Here is a 23,930-nt window from a genome sequence, read left to right as displayed (position 1 = left end):
ACTATCTTGACCAGGTGCATATACACAACCATGGCCAGTTGCATGCATAACCTCATGGCCAGGTGCATAACTGTTATCATGATCAGGTGTATACACACTATCATGACCTGTTGCATACACACTATCATGGCCAGGTGCATACACGCTATCTTGGCTAGGTGCATACACACTGTAAGGGCCATGTGTATGCACACTATCTTGGCCAGGTACATACACACTCTCATGGCCAGGTATATACACCCTATCATCAATAGGTGTATATACACCATACTGGCCAAGTGCACACACAATATCATGACCAGATGCATACACACTATCATGACCAGCTGCATATACACTATCATGTCCAGGTGCATATACACTAACATAACCAGGTGCATACGCAGTATCATGAACAGGTGCATATACACTATCGTGCTCAGGTGCATACATACGATCATGACCAGGTGCATAAACGCTATCATCACTAGGTACATACACGCTATTATGACCAGTTGCATACACACTATCGTGGCCAGGATCATACACATTATCTTGGCAAAATGCATATACACTATAATGGCTATGTGTATGCACACTGACTTGGCCAGGCGCATACACACTCACATGGCCAGGTGTATACACACTATCATCAGTAGGTGTATATACATCGTAATGGCCAGGTGCATACACAATATCATGACCAGGTGCATACACACCATGATAACCAGCTGCATATACACAATCATGTCCAGGTGCTTACACACTATCGTGCCCAGGTGCATACACCCTATCATGACCCAGTGCATACACATTATCATGACTAGGTGCATTCACGCTATCATGATCAGATTTATACACACTATAATGGCAAGGTGCATGCACTATCTTGGTCAGGTGCATACACACTATCATGGCCAGATGCATACTCTCATGGCGAGGTGTATATTGGTCAGGTGCATACACACTATCATGGCCAGATGCATACTCTCATGGCGAGGTGTATACACACTATCATGACCAAGTGTATACACACACTATCATGACCAGGTGTATACACGCACTATCATGGGTAGGTGCGGACACACTATCATGAACAGGTGCATACACACTATCATAACCAGTTGTATACACACTATCATGACCAGGTACATACACACTATCATGGCCAGGTGCATACACAGTATTATGACTGGGTGGATACACACTATCATGGCCGGGTGAATACACACTATGATCGCCTAGTGGATACACACTATCATGATCAGCTGCATACACAGTATTATTGCCATTTGCATACAAGCTGTCATGATCACGTGTATACCCACTATCATGGCCAGGTGCATATACACTATCATGACCAAGTGAATACACACTATCATGACCAAGTGAATACACACTATCATGGCCAGGTGCATACACACTATCATGGCCAGGTGAATACACACTATCATGACCAAGTGAATACACACTATCATGGCCAGGTGCATACACACTATCATCGCTAGGTATATACACACTACCATGGCCAAGTGGATACGCACTATCTTGGCCAGCTGCATACACACAATCTTGGCCAGTTCCATAGATACTATCATGGCCAGTTGCATACACACTATCATGGCCAGGTGCATACACTATATCATCGCTAGGTATATACATGCTCCCATGGCCGAGTGGATACACACTATCATGGCCAGGTGCATGCACACTATCATGGGCAGGTGCATACACTTTATCTTGACCAGTTGCATACACGCTATCATGGCCAGGTGTATACACACTATCATATCTAGGTGTATATACACCATCATGGCCAGGTGCATACACCCTACCATGACCCGGTGCATACACACTGTAATGATTAGCTGCATACACGGTATCATGTCCAGGTGCATACACACTAACATGATCACGTTAATACACTCCATCACGGTCCAGGTGCATACACACTATCATGGCCGGGTGCATACGCATTATTATGGCATTTGCGTACGCTCTATCGTGACCAGGAGCATACACACTATCATAGATAGATACATATTCACAACCATGGCCAGGTGCATACCCACTTTCTTGGCTAGGTGCATGCACACTATCATGACCAGGTGCATACAAACAATCTTTTCAAGGTGCATACGCTGTATCACGGCCAGGTTCATACACACTATCATGGCCAGGTGCATACACACTATCATGGCCATGTTTATTCGCACTGTTCTGACCAGGTGCATACACACTGTCATGGCCAGGTGCATACACCCTATCCTGGCCAGGAGCATACACAGTCTTACAGCCAGGTGTATACACACTATCTTGACCAGGTGTATACACACCATCATGGCCAGGTGCATACACATTATCATAGCCAGGTGCACACATACCAACATAACCAGGGACGCACACATTATCTTGACCAGGTGTAACACACTACCATGAACAGGTGCTTACAGACTATCATGGCGAGGTGCATACACACTATCATGACCAGCTGCATATACACTATCATGTCCAAGTGCACACACTAACATAACCAGGTGCATACACAATATCATGATCAGATGCATACACACTATCGTGCCCAGGTGCATACACACTATCATGACCAGGTGCATACACACTATCGTGCCTAGGTGCATACACGCTGTCATGACCAGTTGTATACACATTATCATGGCCAGGTGCATACACTATCTTGGCCAGGTGCATACACAATATCATGACCAGGTGCATACACCCTATCATGACGAAGTGCATACACACTATCATGACTAGATGTATACAAGCTATCATGATCAGGTTTATACACACTATAACGGCCAGGTGCTTGCACTATCATGGCCAGGTGCATACCCATTATCATGGCCAGGTGTATACAGACACTACCATGGGTAGGTGCAGACACACTATCATACACGGTCTTACAGCCAGGTGTATACACACTATCTTGACCAGGTGAATACACACCATTCATGGCCAGGTGCATACTCACTATCATGACTAGGTGCATACACACTTTCATGACCAGGTGCATACACATTAACATGGCCAGGTGCATACACACCAACCTAACCATGTACGTACACAATATCATGACGAGGTGTAAACACACTACTATGACCAGGTGCATACACACTATCATGGCCAGGTGCATTACACACTATCATGATCAGGTACATATACACTATCATGGCCAGGTGCATTCATTCTATCATGAACATGTGGGTACACACTATCATGGCCAGGTTCATACACACTGTCATTTCCCGGTGCATACACACTAAAATAACCAGGTTCAAACACTATATCTTGAGCAGATGTCAACACACTACCATGACCTGTTACATTCAGACTATCATGGCCAGGTGCATACACACTATCATGACCACTTGAATACACACTATTATGGCCAGGTGAATACACATTATCATGGCCAGGTACATACACACACTATCATGGCCAAGTAGATACACACTGTCTTGACCAGTTGCACACACACACACACACACACACACACACACACACACACACTGTCATGACAAGGTGCATACACCCTATCATGACCAGGTTATAAACACTGTCTTGGCTAGGTTTATACACACTGTTATGGCCAGGTGCATACACACTATCATGGCCAGTTGCATACACGCTATTTGGCCAGGTGCATATACATAATCATGGCAGGTGCATACACACTATTACGTCCAGATGACAAGGTGCATACACCCTATCATGACCAGGTTTATAAACACTGTCTTGGCTAGGTGTATACACACTTATGGCTAGGTGCATACACATTATCATGGCCAGTTGTATGCACACTATCTTGGACAGATGCATATACACAATCATGGCCAGGTGCACACACTATCATGACCAGGTTCATACACAGTATCATGGTCAGGTGTATACACACTATCATGGCCAGGTGCTTACACACTATCATGGCCATATGTATGCACACTATCATTGCCAGGTGCATACACACTCTCATGGCCAGGTGTATAGACACTATCATGAGTAGGTGCATATACACCATCACTTCCAGGTGCATACACACTAACATGGCCAGGTGCTTACACACTAACGTAACCAGGTGTATGCACAGTATCATGACTAGGTGCATACTCACTATCGTGACCTGGTGCATACACACTATTATGGCCAGGGGCATGCACCCTATCATGGCCATGTGCATGCACACTATTATGGGCAGGTGCATACACACTATCATAGCCAGATGCATACACTCTCATGTCCAAGTGTGTACACACTATCATTACCAGGTGTATACACATACTATCATGGCCTGGTGCATACACACTATCATGACCAGGTGCATACACACTATTATGACCAGGTGCATACACTCTATCATGGCCAGGTGCATACACACCAACATAACCAGGTTCACTCACTATCATGGCCGTGTGCATACTATCATGGCCAGATACATACACACTCCTGTCCAGATGTATAGACACTAACATGACTTAGTGTATATACACCACCATGGCCAGGTGCATACATACTATCATGACCAGTGTATACACCCTATGATGTCCAAGTGCACACACACTATCATAGCCAGGTGCTTACACACTAACATAACCAGGTGTATACACAATATCATGATCAGGTGCATACACACTATCATGACCAGGCGCATCCAGTCTCATGACCAGGGGCATACACAATATCATGACCAGTTGCATACACACTATCATGACCAGGTGCATACACAATATCATGGCCAGGTGCATACACACTATCATAACCAGGTGCATACACAATATCGTGACCAGGTGCATCACTATCATGACCAGATGCATATACATTCTTATGGCCAAGTGTATAACACACTATCATGACTAAGTGTATACACACACTATCGTGGCTAGGTGCATACAAACTATCATGACCAAGTACATACATTATTATGCCTAGGTGCATACACTCCATCATGGCCAGGTGCATACACACCAACATAACCAGGTGCATACACAATATTATGGCCATGTGCATAAACACTATCATGGCCAGGTGCATAAACACCATCATGGCCAGGTGTATACACACTGTCATGGCCAGGTGTATAGATACTATCACGGCCAGGTGCATACACACTATCATGACCAGGTGCATACACACTATCATGACAAGGTGCATACACACTATCATGGCCAGGTGCTTACACACTAACATAACCACGTGCATACACCATATCATGACCAGGTGCATACACACTATCATGACCAGGCGCATACACGATCATGACCAGGTGCATACACACTATCTTGACAAGGTGCATGCAAACTCTCATGACAAGGCGCACTTTCATGGCCAGGTGCATACATACTATCATGGCCAATTGTATACATACTAATATGACCAGGTGCATACACACTATTATGGTCAGGTGCATACACACTATCATGACCAGGTGGATACACACCATCATGACAAGGTGTATACACACTATCATGGCCAGTTGCATACACTCTATCATCGCTAGATGTATACACACTATCATGGCCAGGTGCATACACACTATCATGACCAGGTGTATACACCTTTTCATAGTCTGGTGCATACACACTATCATGGCTGGGTGCACACACACTATCATGGCTGGGTGCACACACACTATCATGGCCATATGCATGCACACCATCATGACCATGTGCATACACACTATCATGGCTAGGTGCATATACTCTTTTATGACCAGGTGCATACACACTATCATGTCCAGGTGCATACACACTATCATGGCCATGTGCTTGCACACTGTCATGACCAGGTGCATACACTCTAACATGGACAGGTGCATACACACTATCATGGGTAGGTGCATTGACACTATCATGGCCAGGTGCATACACACTATCCTAGCAAGGTGCATACACACTATCATGACTAGGTGCATGCACACTATCATGGCTAGGTGCATACACACCATCATAACCAGGTGCATACACGCTATCCTGCCCAGTTGCATACACACTATCTTTACCAGATGCATACACACTATCTTGGTCAAGTGCATACCAACTTTCATTGCCAGATGCATACACACTATCATGACCAGGTTCATACACACTATCATGACCAGGTGCATACACATTATCATGACCAGGTACATACACACTATCATGACCAGGTGCATACACACTGTCATGGCCAGGTGCATACACACTATCATGGGTAGGTGCATACACACTTCCATGGCCGGGTGCATACACACTAACCTAGCCAGGTGTATACACGCTATCATGACCAGGTTTATACACACTATCATGGCCAATGCACACACACTATCATAGCCAGGTGCATACACGCTATCCTGGCCAGTTGCATACACACTATCTTGACCAGGTTCATACACACTATCTTGGTCAGGTGTATACAAACTATCATGGCCAGATGCATACACACTATCATGGCCATGTGCTTGCACACTGTCATGACCAGGTGCATATGACCAGGTGCATACACACTTTCATGACAAGGTGCATACACACTATCATGGCCAGGTGCTTACACACTAACATAACCACGTGCATACACCATATCATGACCAGGTGCATACACACTATCATGACCAGGCGCATACACTATCATGACCAGGTGCATACACACTATCTTGACAAGGTGCATGCAAACTCTCATGACAAGGCGCACTTTCATGGCCAGGTGCATACATACTATCATGGCCAATTGTATACATACTAATATGACCAGTTGCATACACACTATTATGGTCAGGTGCATACACACTATCATGACCAGGTGGATACACACCATCATGACAAGGTGTATACACACAATCATGGCCAGTTGCATACACTCTATCATCGCTAGATGTATACACACTATCATGACCAGGTGTATACACCTTTTCATAGTCTGGTGCATACACACTATCATGGCTGGGTGCACACACACTATCATGGCTGGGTGCACACACACTATCATGGCCATATGCATGCACACCATCATGACCATGTGCATACACACTATCATGGCTAGGTGCATATACTCTTTTATGACCAGGTGCATACACACTATCATGTCCAGGTGCATACACACTATCATGGCCATGTGCTTGCACACTGTCATGACCAGGTGCATACACCTTAACATTGACAGGTGCATACACACTATCATGGGTAGGTGCATTGACACTATCATGGCCAGGTGCATACACACTATCCTAGCAAGGTGCATACACACTATCATGACTAGGTGCATGCACACTATCATGGCCAGGTGCATACACACCATCATAGCCAGGTGCATACACGCTATCCTGCCCAGTTGCATACACACTATCTTTACCAGATGCATACACACTATCTTGGTCAAGTGCATACCAACTTTCATTGCCAGATGCATACACACTATCATGACCAGGTTCATACACACTATCATGACCAGGTGCATACACATTATCATGACCAGGCACATACACACTATCATGACCAGGTGCATACACACTGTCATGGCCAGGTGCATACACACTATCATGGGTAGGTGCATACACACTTCCATGGCCGGGTGCATACACACTAACCTAGCCAGGTGTATACACGCTATCATGACCAGGTGTATACACACTATCATGGCCAATGCACACACACTATCATAGCCAGGTGCATACACGCTATCCTGGCCAGTTGCATACACACTATCTTGACCAGGTTCATACACACTATCTTAGTCAGGTGTATACAAACTATCATGGCCAGATGCATACACACTATCATGACCATGTGCTTGCACACTGTCATGACCAGGTGCATAAACTCTATCATGGACAGGTGCATACACACTATCATGGCCAGGTACATACACACTATCATGGCCAGGTGCATACACACTATCCTAGCCAGTTGCATACACACTATCATGACCAGGTGCATACACACCATCATGGCTAGGTGCATACAACTATCATAGCCAGGTGCATACACGCTATCCTTCCAGTTGCATACACACTATCTTTACCAGGTGCATACACACTATCTTGGTTAGGTGCATACTAACTATCATGGCCAGGTGCATACACACTATCATGACCAGGTGCATACACAATGTCATGACCAGGTAGATACACACTATCATGACCAGGTGAATACACACTATCATGGCCAGGTGCATACACACTACCATGGCCAGGTGCATAAACACCACCATGGCCAGGTGCATACACACTATCCTAGCCAGGTGCATACACACTATCATGACCAGGTGGATACACACTACCATGGCCAATGCACACACACTATCATAGCCGGGTGCATATACGCTATCCTGGACAGTTGCATATGCACACACTATCTTGGCCAGGTGCATACACACTATCTTGGTCAGGTGCATACAAACTATCATGGCCAGGTGCATACACACTGGCCTGGCCAGTTGCATACACAATATGATGACCAAATGCATACTTACTATCATGACCAGATACATACCCACTATCATGGCAAGGTGGATACACGCTATTATGGCCAGGTGGATGCACTTTATCTTGGCCAAGTGCATACACACTATCATGACCAAGTGCATACACACTTTCCTAGCCAGGTGCATACACACTATCATGGTCAGGTGCTTACACAATATCATGATCAGGTGCATGTACACTATTATAGCCAGGTGCATACACGCTATCCTGGCCAGTTGCATACACACTATCTTGGCCAGGTGCATACACACTATCATGATCAGGTGCATACACACTATCAAGACCAGATGCATACACAATACCACTATTATGACCAGGTGCTTACACACTATCATGGTCAGGTGGATACACCCTATCATGGCCTGGTGCATACACTTCATCTTCGCCAGGTGCATACACACTATTTATGACCAAGTGCATACACAATATCATGGCCAGGTGGATACACTCTATCATGATCAGGTGCATACCCACTTATCATGACCAGGTACATACACACTATCATGACCAGGTGCATACACACTATCATGGTCATGTACATACACACTATCATGGTCAGGTGCATACACACTATCATGACCAGGTGCATACACACTATCATGGCCAGGTGCATACACTATATCATGACCATATGCGTACACACTAATAATCCTTCATCTCTTGCTTTCCACTTTCATCTTTACCCGAAATCAGTACAGAGCTCACTTCCTTACACTGTCACACTTGCACAACTCTGCTTCAGCATTATTATTCCTTTGCTCTTGTCTCCTCACCAACCCCTGGCTATACTTTTAAGACATTTCCATGCCATTTTCCCCCTTCAACCTGAAGCTTTCCTTTACTTCGAACCAAAACATTCAGAATTCTTTCCTCAAACATACTACCCATCCTTCTTCTCATCTTAGTTACATCCACACACATTCAGACAACCCAATCTGAGCCTTCGAGGAGGATGAGCACTCCCCGCTTGACATCTTCTTCCGTTCCATGTTTTAGAAATTGAAATGCAAGAATTAAGAGGGTTTACAGTCCCCTTCCCCCAACCCGAACCCCAACCCCATGCTCCAGTCTCTTAAAGTTGCCTTCTGTGACACATGGAATACAGAAGTAGAATTCTTTGTCCCCTTCCTTAATGGAATGAGCGTGAGCAGATGTGGCCATTTTCATGTTTCCTGGCGCTACCTCAATGATGCAGAGGGTGGCAATGCTGTTTCCTTTGGGGTGGGGTGGCATTGGGAATGGATGAAGGCGAGAAAGTATTATTATGTACATGTGTGTATGTGTATATATGTGTATTTATGTAAACGAGTGGATGGGTCTTTCTTCCTCTTGTTTCCCGGCGCCACCTCACTAATGAAAGAAATGGCAATCAAAGATGATAAATCTGTAATGATTATATATGATAAACCATGGAAAGGTCTGAAGGGCCTGGACGTAGATAGGAAGCTGTGCTTTCGGTGCATTATTACATCACAGCTAGAGACTGAGTGCGAACGAATGTGGCCTTTTATGTATGTTTTCCTTGCGCTACCTCGCTGAAGTGGGGGGTGGCGATGCTGTTTCCTGTAGGGCGGGGTTATGAATATATACATGGGTATGTATATGGCTGTGTATGTGTATGTATATGTGTATATGTTGATATGTATATGTATATATGTACGTGTATGAGCGCGTATGTATATATGTATGTATATGAATGGATGAGTCATTCTTCTCTGTTTCATGGCGCTACCTAATTGGTACGGGAAGCGGCGATCAAGTATGATAAATGAAATAAATGAATATATATATTTTTCATACTTAATCACCGTTTCCTGTGATAGTGAGGTAGTATCAATATACAGATGAAGAAAGACACATACATATGTTTATACATATACATACACATACATATTACTTCAAAGTTATCATCCACTTTCCCTAGATCAATAGATGTCACATACAAATCCTTCTCCTTCTCTAAGTATTTCTCATACAGATTCTTCAAAAGAAATACCTGATCCACACATCTTTTACCACTCCTGAAACCACATTGTTCTCCCCCAATCTGATGCTCTGTGCATGTTATCACCTTCATCACTATTCTCCCATACAACTTACCATTTGTAATCAACAAACTTATACCCCACTTCTGTAGTTCAAAAATTTAGTTTTTCCCCTTTGCCTTTGTACAGTGGCACTATACAGGGACTTCTTGATTTGCCATTTTTAGAATAACGTGCATGACACAGTTGCACCTGTTTTTATTTACATGGGCTTATGTTAGAATAATGTGATCAACATTGGGCTGGCAGTGTGTTGGTGTGGCATTACCAGTACCATATAAGAAGCATGTGTATGCATACCATAGATATGCAGCCTCACCTCACAGTCCTCAGCACATGGATTCAGTCTATAGCATTTTGTGCTGCAGTGTATTGTATATTGTACGTGTTATGCCCCTTGCATCATACCAACAAAGCATCTTATAAGTTCTCCTGGTAAGAGTGGTGCTAAGAAGCATAAATCATTACCACTAAGGTTAAGAAGGATGTGCTCAAATATTATGAGAGGTGAATGAACAGCTATCAGCATGTCACATGGATTTAATGAATTTACTTTATTGACTGTTCATGATAGTGCAGAGAAGAGCAAGGAGAGTGCTAAGAAAGGGTCATCATTAATTTGCACATCGACAACTTTATATTCCCAAAGTTCAGTTATGGAGAGAAGGGAACCAATGTTGATCTAACACCAAGTTCACACAAATATTACCATTGGGATGTATGTGATATAAGCAAAGGTCAAGAGTATATATGATGACTTGGTATCAGAAGAAGGAGCAGTGGTCATTTCAAGCAAATTCTTGTTGGTTCATAATCCTTAGGACACATCAAGTTTACCACAATATCCAGTGAGGCTGCATCTGCTGATGTCTTTGCATCTAGCAACATAATAGCTGAACCCACTTGATAATCACCACCGCCTTTGACAACTATGTGATCTGACCCAGATGACTCTTTTCCTTAGTAAGTTCCCCCAGTCACCTCCTCTCTTTCCATCAGGACCATCAACCAACTCAGGAACAGCAGTAATTGGAAGTGTTGGAATTAAGTTTGTAATTCTATGCTTTTATTGACTAGAATTCATAGTACAGTATGAGTATTATAGTATCTTATGTATCCTGGTATGTGTATACTGTAGTTTTTCACTGGTATGATATTTGGTATTGTCTTATTAATAACAAGACCCCATAATCTCCACTGTTTACATTTTTTAGTTTGCATATTTTTATTTACCCAACCATTATCATGAATGTAACTCTCATATATCGAGAGGTGCCTGTGCAGGCATTACACCAGACTTCAAACACCGCAACTTGAGTCTTACGTACACTGAATATCCTAACAAGTCAACAAGGGACAGGTAAGTGATGATGAAAATGTTTAATAAGCACATAAGAAGTAAACTTGAATAATGCTTTATTACATGGTCATTAGCAAAGCAGATTGAATTTAATTAAAGAAGATAGAGAGTAAACAGAAACATCTCAAAAGTAAGATAAATAGAATGGTGCAGATGAACTACTGTAGATGATTAAAGAGCTACAGGTTTACAATCTTAAACCTTGTAGGGGAAGATATATAATGAAACATCCCTGGCAATGAATAGAGGTAATAAAGAACACTGTATTGAACCTACATTTCTTTAATTGGGTTTTCTTGGTTGTCATTTACTAGCCAGCGCTGTTTGTTCACACAGGTCATCTTATATGGAGTTAATTATGTTTTTTCACTGATGTATCTAGAGACCTTTTTTTTGAGATTGACAAAAGTATTTTTCAGTAGGACCTAACCCTATCAAAGGGAATCGGTGCAGGCTTTGAATGAGGGCTTGCATTTGTTTCAAACAAGAAAGTTAAGCATTCATCTTTCTTTGCGAGAAATAAGGTTGTGGGCCCAGTTCTTGGTAGGGTTGGCCCTTGGAGCTATAGTCAGTAAGTTGATTTCCTTTAGGAGGAATAAGGATCATTTGATTTTTGTTAGAAATAGTTCAGTCAAACTTTATACAATCCATCTTCTTTACTATGATGGAAACTACTATATTTTGAAGAACGCCTTTCAGCAGGAGAGTATGGAAGCTTTCCATGTCTTTTTTGATGGTATGGTAGTAGTTGAACTATCCTGCTCGAGTTAGTACTGAAAAACTTTTTTGATTCAAGTTCTCTTGTTCCATGTTATGGGTGAGGATTTTGTAAGTAGTAAACAAATCCACAGAAATTAAACAAGATCTTTAATATAAAGTCCATGGCTTGGAAAAGTTCATTAGAAATATGTTATATCTCAGTGCTTTTTGTGTTTTTGAAATATGTAGCTTTAGGAAAGTAGAGCCATACCAAGACTTCAGAAAAGTCTGCTGCACAGTCCTCCTTGGGATCTACTGTACTTGACATTCCAAGTTATTAATAGGAGCAAGTGAGGGGTTAGATTAAAATGTTGTTGTTAAACAAGTGAAAAAGCATGCTATTAAGCTAGACTACTCACTTCCCTTCGACGCCTTTCCTGACCCTCCATCCCCTGTGCATGTTGGTTCACTTTGAAATGAGCTTTGGTACCTGAGTCTAAAGTGTGCCAATTGTGATTATAACCTTGTTGAAGGGTGAATTTTCAGACCACCATTGAGACAGTTACATATTTTGCATGCATTAATCTTGACTGTGGCATTTTTAGTTGTGGGTCCTCATTAACTATTTGGGTTAAACCAAACACCTGTAAGAGGAATGTGTGAGGAATGAGCAAGTGAGTCTAGATTGAAAACATGCTTTTCTATGGCTGAAAGCTATCAGCTGACAGTTCAGTAGCATGAAGTTTTGGGATTGATATAACTCTGAGCTGTACATCTGTATTCAGGTTGTTTTAAATTTCTCTCTCTCTCATTAGGAAGGAACTCGAAAGCAGAAAAGTGCACTGGACAGAAATCCTGAAGCTCGTGCAATGATGGACCTGATTGGCAGAGAACGAGTTAGCGATGGCTACAGAGAGGAAGTGAAAGATTAAAAGTACATCATGTTATACATCAAATGGGGAAGAGATTAGATGGTGGACATAAAAGGTAAAGTACATCATATGTATCCAATAGGCAAGAGTGTAGATGGTGCACCTAAAAGGCAAAGTATAAGCAAAGATATTTTGATACTTATATCTGCCCTAATAATCTCAGAAACAGCTGTAAGACTCTTGAACACGAATTGTAACATAGAAAGAAATCTTTCAAAATACTTGGCATGGGATGCACAAGAAATAGAATATCGAGGAAAATCCATAGAAATTATCTTTCACATGATGATGCAATTGACTGCTTCTGTTTCTATCACTCAGACATTTATCCACAGAAAGTATGCTGTCATACACAATCAATTATATGTATTTCAGCTGCTGATATTTTCATGCATATTTGAATGCCTGTAACCTGACAGTTGTATTCATAACCTTCACAGATTTTTCTTTTTTTCCCAAGTGAGGCTTGTTCTACTTAATGGTATAATTGTACAAAGAGAAAATCAAACACAGAATAAGGATTGTCTTAGTAAGCTCGTGCAAGTGAAAGAAGTAGAAGTACAGAAATATTTATCAAAGTAAATACAGAGAAGTAAGGAGAGCAAATTAAAAAGACTGGAATAAAAGTGGTAGTAAGGATAGTATGAGTGAATAGCATCCAGTACATATAGCGAGGAAACATCATCAGGGAAAAATAAAAAGCATACGCAAACTTATCCAGCAATAGTGCTTTCCTGGGCAGCAGATATGGTATTAATGTGGATTGTTCACTGACATCAATGTGATCCTATCCAATAAGATATATACACTGTCTATGAGGATTCATTCCCTGCCTTTACTGCTGTCGTTGGGGTACATTCTCTTTCCATCACTATATTCTGTTTTCATTCCATTATTTGTAAATCTATTTTCTATGAGTACTTAAACAATAAAACTCTAGATGATTTAGATAATAAGAATTAAACCTCAGATTTTTATTATCAAAATTTGTTTCAGATTCTGCAAATATTTCTTCAGAGTATACATTATCTTGATTTGCATTTAGTGAAATCCTTTTTCTTTTGTAGTTACATAAGAAAGTCCTTAGCTTTCAGCCATGTTTATTGATATAGTTAAAACCATTAACGGGAAGGAATTACCAATAAATCAGACACTTTTTGCCCATCATTTCTGAGCTTTTGAATTATCAGAAACTAGATTTACCAGTTTTATATAGAGTTTTCTCTAATCAGTGGTTTTTGTTTTGAGGCACATCGCTTTCAGATACAACCTTTTATTTTATGAAACAGATTTAAACCTCATCGTCAGCATAGTGTATATTTTGTGATTAGTGTGTCTACTCTAAAATAAAATGAATACCAATAAATTAATTATGAGCTCTCTTAGACATTTTAATCATGATTTAATCCTTGGTTATGCATAGGAATAGTGAAAATTTAATGTGAGGGTCTTGGCATATGGGGCATTTCAAAGGTATGTGGGGTCTTGGTGGATGAATTATTATAGATGATATGGCTCTGATGTTGGACTCAAGAGAGAAACTCCTTAAATTGGTGTTGGGGAGTCTATGAAAGGAGAGAGATGACTCTGGTGTTGGACTTGAGGGAGAAACTCCGTAAATTGGTAATGGGGACAGAGATGAGAGGAAATATAGACAAAAGTAAGGTAATGAGATGCAGCTGTGAGGTGAGGCAATTCAAAACATCTGAAGGAAGTGTAATGTTTCAGGTGCCTGTAAGTGTATGTGACAGTAGATAGGACCTTGGGGGATGAAGTTAGTTGTAGGGAGAGGGGGGCTAAGGTTCGGAATGCATTAGAGAGCATGCAGAGGGAGAGGTCAGTTTTCTGTGAAGGTAAAACTGGGTTGAGTCTTGAACTCACAGATCAAAGGTTTAGGGGGGATTTGTTGAAAATGAAATGCTTGAGGACATGTAGTGTGAGATTAGTTGGTGATGTAGGGAATGAGAATTACAGAGAGAGGTGTGATAGCAAGAACAATATAACTGAAAGGGCCAACCAGGGTTAGGTAGAATGGTTCTGGCATATGGAAAAGATGAGCAAAGGAAGACTAAATAAGAGGATTTATGTGTTGAAAGTGTAAGGAGCATAGAGTAGGAGACCAAGGAGGTGGAAAGATGGAGTGAAGGCTTAGGAGCATCAGGGCCTAAACATTCAGGAGGGTGAAGTGGGTGCTTTAGAATAAAATGGAGTGATGAGGTATATGGCCCGGGGTTGGGGGCAATGAGCAGTCAATGTGCTGAACTAGATCATACGAAGCAGTCAAGGTAAACTTCATGGAGTAATCTGTGGGGCTTGGCTCTGGAATGATAGGTGTTAGTTTTAGTACCTTATACATGAATGCTAGAAAATGGATGTGTGCAAATGAGGCTCTTGACACTCTGTTGATTAGGCAGGAGAGGCAGTTAGGTATAGAAAAGTTTTCTTCTTAAGTTTCGATCTATTTGCTTGGAAACTAAAATATATGTAATGAGGCGAAAGTGCCCTCAAAAATGAATAACAAAGCAGTCGAGTACTCAAGGGTTGCCTCACCTCACTAACAGAGAAAATCTAGTCCAAATGAATTATTGCATAGGTAAGTGAAACAACAAAAACATCTACTTATTTATTTATAAGAGAAAAACTTTAAGAATAATCTCTGCCAAATACCAAATGATAAACCCCCAGTTCAATATCCTTTCAAAACTAAATGAAATCTTATTCAAAACAGATTTCCAAAGTTTATAAACTGTTCACATCTAGGGTGTTTGTTATTAACACAATGCCCGGTAATTTTCGTAAGTCACAACACAGGTCAACACTGCCAAATCTTACTATGCTAGTCATTAATGGTTCACACACTTCAACCCTAACTGCCTATGTCCGTAAACCTATCCGTACATTAACCCTTAACAAGAGCACCACTTTGTCTCATTCTAAGTTCTTCTTCGATTCCGCATACTGATTTGCTTCACCATCTTAGTGTAATTCACTTCTGGAACCCAGCCGGAGTCCGTAAGTCAAACCGACCCCACCTGGAAAACGTGTGATCCTGGAGCCAATATCTACATAGTCTAGTTACAGCTTGGAAGATTCAGTGCCACTTCACAGAATTGGGTAGGTCTCACCTGGCACATTTCTCCTCTCTAAGGGATCCCTTGACCCAAATGCGGCTGTCTGTGACACAGTGTAGTAGGTCAGAACCTGTTGTACAATTCTGGGTATTGTACGTCCTTTCACAACCAGCAAGTTACCAACACTGTATTTACTGTCAAAAATCCAGAATATCCTAACTGCCGGGAATTCTCCACATCATCACAACAATCTATAACTCTATGCACCATAACACCCTGTTCCACTACTCAGACACATACCTTCGTAGATAACAGCAAAATTTCCTCCACAAGTAGTCAACGTGTTGTTACAGGCACATGTGCAGGCTACCAACTCTCAAGCCAGGCTTCCTCCCTTTCTGCCGCTGGACTACCTATCTCAATTACACTTGTTTTGTTGGGTTTTACGGCCATCGACCTATGAGGAAGGTCATTAGGCCTGAATGAAGTCATCATTCCTAAATCCCTGTTCTTTAAAGATAAAAACAAAAATAAATACGTAAGTTAGAATTTATAAATAAATGTAATTGATATTATAATGATAAAGATGATAATAAAAATAAATGATGGAAAGAAAAGATTTTGTAGGTATTGAGTCGACGTGGCGGCAAATACCACCAAGTCGTGCACCCACAGTTGAATTTTACTCAAGAATGTGAAAAGATAGGACAGACTAGAGATAGTCCTCCACCACGACATGTACATAGAATGAATAGTTTGTTCGGGGGTCCGCCGGTTCAGCCCCATGGCGTAGCTGCCCCGGGGTATAGCCAAGTGAATGAACATGTCCACCCACCATGCGACCAGCCCAAGTAGGAGGAGCCGCACACCGAAGCCAACCCCACCATAGAGAACCCACGAACCACCTTACATCATCTTGATTAATTCTGTTACTCTGAGGAAGACCATCAATTTGTTAATAGTACTCGGGTTAGCCGCGAGTACATTATTGTTAAAGGAAATGTTTTTCTCGTTGCAGTGTTTTATTAGTTTTCTTCTATATTGTTGAAATCTATTGCATCATAGTAGTAAATGAAAATCTATTTCTTCTATATTGTTGAAATCTATTGCATCATAGTAGTAAATGTTCTATTGTGGAGAGTTGTTCGCACTGTTGGCATACTGGTGGAACGGTTTTGTTTATGTATGGCTGCAGATAGATGGTGTAATTACAATTCATCCTGAGGCGGGCCAGCACGACCTCCTCTCTTCTGTTCTTGCGGTAATAGGTCGGCCAGTCCGCCACTTCTTGCCTATATTTTCTATTGATTGTCAGGTTGGTCCACTGACTGCCACAGAAGATGGATTGATCTCTTCCCCAAGGAAAGGCAGGACCCCAGCTCCTGAGGGATCGGAACGACTTCCTCGAGTTCTGAGGTCGACTTAGCCAGTTTGTCTGCCTGCTCATTGCCGTATATATTGCAATGACCTGCCAGACACCCAGATCAAGATGATATCCTTTTCACATGAGTTTAGTTCATTAATAATATTGCCCTATAATTCACATGACTCTGTATATTCAGAACCTATTGCTTTGAGAGCAAAAAGAGAATCAGAAAAAATTATAGCTTTACTGTGGTTTAAATTAATTATATAGTCTATGGCTCGATCAATGGCAAACAGTTCAGCGCAAAATATATATGTATGGTTCGGCAAGCGGTACCTGAGGGCACACTACATCGACCACACACTTGCACCCTCACATTCACCCATCTTGGAGCCATCAGTGTAGAAGTGAACATACGACAAGTGATCGATAATGACCTGACTTTATAGTTGTTTTTTTTACATCATTTTTCTCTGTATTGTTGATCTTTATAGTAGTTTTTTATATCATTGTTCTCTGTATTATTGATCTTTATAGTTGTTTTTTATATCATTGTGCTCTGTATTATTGATCTTTATAGTTGTTTTTTATATCATTGTTCTCTGTATTATTGATCTTTATAGTTGTTTTTTCATATCATTGTTCTCTGTATTATTGATCTTTATAGTTGTTTTTTATATCATTGTTCTCTGTATTATAGATCTTTATAGCTGTTTTTTTTATATCATTGTTCTCTATTATTGATCTTTATAGTTGTTGTTTTTTATATCATTGTTCTCTATTATTGATCTTTATAGTTGTTTTTTATATCATTGTTCTCTGTATTATAGATCTTTATAGCTGTTTTTTTTATATCATTGTTCTCTATTATTGATCTTTATAGTTGTTGTTTTTAATATCATTGTTCTCTATTATTGATCTTTATAGTTGTTTCTTATATACATTCTTGCATTTCCCACCTTAGCGAGGTGACACAGTGAACCAAACCTTCAAGAAAAGCTTTGTTCATTCTTTTGTTTCAACCCTTTAGCAGTTGCCATTGTCATGTGACAATCATAAAGAGAACAGCTGGCACCGTCACATTGTCATGTGACAGTCATAAAGAGAACAGCTGGCATCGTCACTTGACGAGCTGCCTCTATATACCCAGCTGAGTAATCTTATAATTACCATTATAGCTGTATGACCGCTGTTCTGCAAGTCATGTGTCGCCTCATGGAAAATATATGCATTGTTGAATAACTAAGTGACGAAGAAGAATGAAATTTGTCAGTGATGATATACCAGGATTATGTGAGGAGCAAAGATAACACAGGATGCCACCCTCTCTAGTTTTCTCTTTATCTATTAGTGTGAAGCACTTTGGTACTGTAGCAAATGACAGGTGAAGAATTAAAATATTTCCACTTCCAGTATCTTCCCTACCATTATCACCCAAAGATAGGTCTGGTCACAATAAAGACAAACCTAGTAGTCAGGTCTATTCCACAAAAAGGACACACCGAGCAGTCTGGTCTGCTCCACAATAAGGACACGTGTATCTTCCACAAAAAGGATATACCAAGTAGTCAGATCTGGTCCACAATAACGACACACCCAGCAGTAAGGTGTGGTCCACAATAAGGACATACCCAGCAGTCAGGTCTGGTCCACAAAAAAGACAAACCTAGCTGTCTGGTCTATTCCACAAAAAGGACACACCGAGCAGTGAGGTCTGCTCCACAATAAGGGCACAAGTCAGGTCTGGTCCACAATAAAAACAACTAAAGTCAGGTCTGGAACACAATAATGACACGACCAGCGGTCAGGTCTATTCCAGAATAAGGACACATCTAAAGCCAGGTCTGGTCCACAATAAGAACAAACATAGCAGTCAGGTCTAGGACACAATAAGGACAACCCTAGCATTCTGGTCTGGACCACAATAAGGAGACACCCAGCAATCAAGTCTGGTCCACAATCAGGGCACACCCAGCAGTCATGTCTGGTCCACAAAAAGGACATCCAGCAGACTGGTTTGGTCCACAATAAAGACACACCCAGCAATCAGGTCTGGTCCACAATATGAACCCACCCAGCAGTAAGGTTTGGTCCACAATAAGGACAACCCTAGCAGTCAGGTCTGGACTACAATAAGGACACACCCAGCAGTCACATCTGGTCCACAATAAGGACACACCCAGCATTCATGTCTGTTCCACAAAAAGGATACACTCAGCAGTAAGGTCTGGTCCACAATAAGGACACACCCAGCAGTCAGATCTGGTCCACAAAAAAGACAAACGTAGCAGTCAAGTATATTCCACAAAAAGGACACACTGAGCAGTCAGATCTGGTCCACAATAAGGATACACCCAAATTCAAGTCTTGTCCACAATAAGGACACACCTAGCAGTCAGGTCTGGGTCACAATAATGAGAGGACCAGCAGTCAGGCCTGTTCCACAATAAAGACACACCCAGAGTCAGGTCTGGTCCACAATAAGGACAAACTCGATCAGTCAGGTCTGGGCCACAATAATGACACGCATAACAGTCAGGTCTAGTCCACAGTAAGGACTCACCCAGCAGTCAGGTCTGGTCCACATAAAGGACACACTCAAAAGACGTCTAGTCCACAATAAGGACACAACCAGCAGTCAGGTCTAGGCCACGATAAGTACACACCCAAAATCAGGTCTGGTCCACAATAACGACACACCTAGCAGTCATGTCTGGGTCATGATAATGACATGCCTAGCAGTCAGGTCTGTTCCAAAATATGGAAACACCCAATGTAAGGTCTGGTCCACAATAAGAATTAAAGCAGCTGTCAGGTCTGGGACACAATAATGACACACGTAACAGTCAGGTCAGGTACAAAATAAGGACACACCCAGCAGTCAAGTCTAGTCCACAGTAATGACACGCCTAGCAGTCTGGTCTGTTCCACAATAAGGACACACCCAAAGCCAGGTGTGGTCCACAATAAGGACAAACCTAGTAGACAGGTCTGCGACACAATAATGACAATCATAACAGTTAGGTCTGATCCAAAATAAGGAGATATTCATGAGTTAGGTTTCGACCACAATAAGGACAACCCTAGCATTCTGGTCTGGACCACAATAAGGACACACCCAGCAGTAAGGTGTGGTCCGCAACAAGAACACATCCAGCAGTCAGGTCTGGTCCGCAATAAAGACAAACCTAGCAGTCAGGTCTCTTCCACAAAAAGGACACACCGAGCAGCCTGGTCTGCTCCACAATAAGGACACGTGTATCTTCCACAAAAAGGATATACCAAGCAGTCAGATCTGGTCCACAATAAGGACACACACAGCAGTAAGGTGTGGTCCACAATAAGGACACACCCAGCAGTTAGGTCTGGTCCACAAAAAAGACAAACCTAGCGGTCAGGTCTGTTAAACAAAAAGGACATACCGAGCAGTCAGGTCTGCTCCACAATAAGGACACAACCAAAGTCAGGTCTGGTCCACAATAAAGACACAACCAAAGTCAGGTCTGGGCCACAATAATGACACGACCAGCAATCAGGTTTGTTTCAGAATAAGGACACACCCAAAGCCAGGTCTGGTCCAAAATAAGGACAAACATAGTATTCAGATCTAGGACACAATAAGGACAACCCTGGCATTCTGGTCTGGACCACAATGAGGAGACACCCAGCAATCAAGTCTGGTCCACAATAAGGACACACCCAGCAGTCATGTCTTGTCCACAAAAAGGACATCCAGCAGACAGGTCTGGTCCACAATAAAGACGCACCCAGCAGTCAGGAAACCCTCAGCAGTCAGGTCTGGTCCACAATAAGGACACACCCAGCAGTAAGGTGTGGTCCACAATACGAACACACTCAACAGTCAGGTCTGGCCCACAAAAAGAGAAACCTATCATTCAGGTCTATTCCACAGAAAGTACACACTGAGCAGTCAGGTGTGGTCCTCAAGAAGGAACACACCCAAAGTTAGGTCTGGTCCACAATAAGGACACACTTAGCTGTCAGGTCTGGGCCACAATAATGAGACACCGAGCAGTCAGGTCTGATACACAATAACGACACACCCAAAGTCCACAATAAATAAACAACTAGCAGTCATGTCTGGGCCACAATAATGACACGCATAACAATCAGGTCTAGTCCAAAATAAGGACACACCCAGCTGTCATGTGTGGTCCACAATAATGACACTCACAGCAGTCAGGTCTGTTCCACAATAAAGAGACACCCAGCAGTCAGGTCTAGTACACAATAAGCACAAACTCAGCAATCATGTCTGGTACATAAAAAGGATACCCAGCAGACAGGTCTGGTCCACAATAAAGCCACACCCAGCAGTCAGGTCTGGTCCACAATAGGAACGCACCTAGCAGGTCAGGCCTGGTGCTCAATAAGGACAACATTAGCAGTCAGGTCTGGACCACAATAAGGAGACACCCAGCAGTAAGATCTGGTCCACAATAAGGACAAAGCCAGCAGTCATGTCTTTTCCATAAAAAAGGATATACCATGCAGGCAGGTTTGGTCCACAATAAGGACACAACCAGCAGTAAAGCCTGGGTCACAATAATGACACGCATACCAGTCAAGTCTGGTATAAGGTATGGTCCACAAAAAAAAGACAAACCTAGCAGTCAGGTCTATTCCACAAAAAGGACACACTGAGCAGTCAGCTCTATTCCAAAAGAAGAACACACCCAAATTCAGGTCTGGTCCACAATAAGGGCACACCCAACAGTCAGGTCTGGTCCACAATAATGACACACCCAGCAGTCAGGTCTCGTCCACAATAAGGAGACACCCAGCAGTGAGGCCTGTTCCGCAGTAAGGATAACCCTAGCAGTCAACTCTGGACCATAATAAGGAGACACCCAGCAGTTCGGTCTGGTCCACAATAAGGATACACCCAGCAGTCATGTCTGTTCCACAAAAAGGATACACCAAGCAGTCAGGTCTGGTACACAGTAAGGACACATCCTGCAGTAAGGTTTGGTCGACAATAAGAACACACCGAACAGTCAGGTATGATCCACAAAAAAAAAGATAAACCTAGCAGTCAGGTCTATTCCACAAAAAGGACACACTGAGCAGTCAGGTCTGTTCCACAATAAGGACACACCCAAATTCTGGTCTGGTCCACAATAAGGACAAACCTAGTAGTCAGGCCTGGGTCGCAATAATGACACGCATAACAGTCAAGTTTTGTCCAAAATAAGGACACACCCAGCAGTCAGGTCTGGTCCACAATAATGACACCCCCAGCAGTCAGGTCTCGTCCACAATAAGGAGACACCCAGCAGTGAGGCCTGTTCTGCAGTAAGGATAACCCTAGCAGTCAGGTCAGGACCATAATAAGGAGACACCCAACAGTTAGGTCTGGCCCACAATAAGGATAAACCCAACAGTCATGTCTGTTCCACAAAAAGGATACACCAAGCAGTCAGGTCTGGTACACAGTAAGGACACACCCTGCAGTAAGGTTTGATCCACAATAAGAACACACCCAACAGTCATGTCTGTTCCACAAAAAGGATACACCAAGCAGTCAGGTCTGGTACACAGTAAGTACACATCCTGCAGTAAGGTTTGGTCCACAATAAGAACACACCCAACAGTCAGGTCTTGACCACAAAAATGACAAACCTAGTAATCAGGTCTAATCCACAAAAAGGACACACTGACCAGTCAGATGTGGTCTCAATAAGAACACACCCAAAGTTAGGTCTATTCCACAATAAGGACACACTTAGCTGTCAGGTCTGGGCCACAATAATGAGACACCGAGTAGTCAGGTCTGGTACGCAGTAATGACACACCCAAAGTCCACAATAAACAAACAAGTAGCAGTCATGTCTGCGGCACAATAACAACACGCATAACAGTCAGGTCTGGTCCAAGATATGGACACATCCAGCTGTCAGGTGTGGTCCACAATATTGACACGCACAGCAGTCAGGTCTGGTCCACAATAACGAGACACCCAACAGTCAGGTCTGGTCCACAAT

At 42.3% G+C, this 23,930-nt stretch overlaps 1 protein-coding gene across 3 annotated transcripts in view; it reads left to right on the top strand.

Annotated features, from left to right (window-relative positions):
* LOC139753338 (MTOR-associated protein MEAK7-like) overlaps positions 1-14,869 on the top strand; it is a 342,712-nt gene extending 327,843 nt beyond the window's left edge. For 2 of the 3 annotated variants that reach the window (XM_071669692.1, XM_071669691.1), the window contains exon 10: positions 13,372-14,869. In XM_071669692.1, the coding sequence (XP_071525793.1) occupies positions 13,372-13,488 (117 nt within the window). In that variant the 3' untranslated portion in view covers positions 13,489-14,869. The other variant, XM_071669693.1, reaches the window with a different exon arrangement.
* The last annotated feature ends 9,061 nt before the right edge of the window (positions 14,870-23,930 follow it).

Source organism: Panulirus ornatus, chromosome 14 (genome assembly GCF_036320965.1).
Source record: "Panulirus ornatus isolate Po-2019 chromosome 14, ASM3632096v1, whole genome shotgun sequence".
NCBI lineage: Eukaryota > Metazoa > Arthropoda > Malacostraca > Decapoda > Palinuridae > Panulirus > Panulirus ornatus.
This window is presented reverse-complemented; position numbering and strand designations above follow the sequence as displayed.